At 36.6% G+C, this 1,417-nt stretch overlaps 1 protein-coding gene across 1 annotated transcript in view; it reads left to right on the forward strand.

The window, feature by feature from the left end:
* The window catches only part of LOC108502991 (sodium channel protein type 5 subunit alpha-like), a 47,204-nt gene that overhangs the window by 40,732 nt on the left and 5,055 nt on the right, over positions 1-1,417 (forward strand). Inside the window, 2 exon segments of the mRNA XM_017826503.1 lie at positions 593-637; positions 773-923. Coding sequence (XP_017681992.1) covers positions 593-637; positions 773-923 — 196 coding nt within the window.

A 1,417-nucleotide genomic window follows, 5' to 3' on the forward strand; every position in this document is an offset into this window, starting at 1 on the left:
AAAGTAGAGTGACACCACACAGAAGCCTGCTATGTCAGGAATGCAGAGGGGAAGATGTTGCAAGCTTTGTGCAAGTCTCTTTTGGAAACAGAATACAGAAGCTCTTGGAGGGACTGTGCAAATTTTCTTCCTTTTTAAACGTGTACGGGAGCATTGAAACAGCATGCAGCTAGAGCAGTTATTTCTGGAGTTTTTCTTACTTAGATTTGACACTTTCACTATTTCTTCCCCCTTTGCATGTGCTGTTCCTCACTCTCTTACCAGGACAGTGTGTTTTAACTTCTCTATGTTTAACTGAATTTACCTTTTTCTCACTCCTTCAGTCTCTGTGCTCTTGACTGCAGTGAAATAGCTGCTGATTAACGTGATTGTTCCTTGTAGGGTTGATCTTAGTGAGCTGGGGCTTTGGAATTGCCTCTTGTCTGGGACAGCATTCCAGAGGATGGCTGGTCACCATTGTGTTTAGTCTGAGCTGTTGTTTTTAATCAGGGCATTCACAGGATCCCTTCTGATTGGAACTGGTTCTTTATTACTTAAAAATTTGCTAAAACTGCATTAAGCTCTATAGCTCTATTTGTCACTATCTTTACAGTCAGTAGAAGATAGAACAAGAGAGTGGTTCTACCTGTACATCCAGGTAAAGATGTAAATGCGTGGAAATAATTTATCCCTCATAAAAATAAAAAGATCTGTTATTATAAATTGGAAATGGTAAAGCTGTGATTATCTCCTTTTACCAATATTATTTTACTGGTTTGACTTTTTTTAACAGATCAATGAACAGCCAAAGTTTGAAGCAAGCTTATATATGTACATATACTTTGTGGTTTTCATTATTTTTGGATCTTTCTTCATGTTGAACCTTTTTGTTGGAGTGGTTATCAGCAATTTTAACCAACAAAGGAAAAAGATAAGTACTACTTGAGCTAACTCAGTGTCTCCTGTAATCCAAATTTGATTAAGTGAATGCTGGTTTGACATGTAGATGTCTAACATTTTGAAATAACTCTTTAACTGGACAAATTAAAAATAATAACACTTTAAGCCACATTTTGAAAACAGGAGTCCCCTTTTCCTCAAGGCTTTTAGCAATTTACCTGTAAATTCTATTTTCCTACCAAGTCCTTAATTTGTTCTAAGTAGAGGACAAGGAGGAAGGAGGGAGTAGCTTTAGAGATGAGAAGCCAAAACCAGTTTGAATTCTGTCCTGATTCATTTAGATGTTAAAGTATCCAGAATAGAAAGGAAAATGGAGTAAATTATTCCACTTGGAAGACTTAAAACAAATAAACCTCTTGCTCATTCAAAAAAAAGCAGACCCCAACAGGAGGTTTACAATTTCAAGATTCACATTTGGAAGACAGAATCTCTACAGGAACCCTTTTTTATTTCCATAGCCTGACTCATACACCAAGTG

The sequence above is a fragment of the Lepidothrix coronata genome, unplaced genomic scaffold, assembly GCF_001604755.1.
Source record: "Lepidothrix coronata isolate B3197 unplaced genomic scaffold, Lepidothrix_coronata-1.0 Scaffold128, whole genome shotgun sequence".
Taxonomy (NCBI): domain Eukaryota; kingdom Metazoa; phylum Chordata; class Aves; order Passeriformes; family Pipridae; genus Lepidothrix; species Lepidothrix coronata.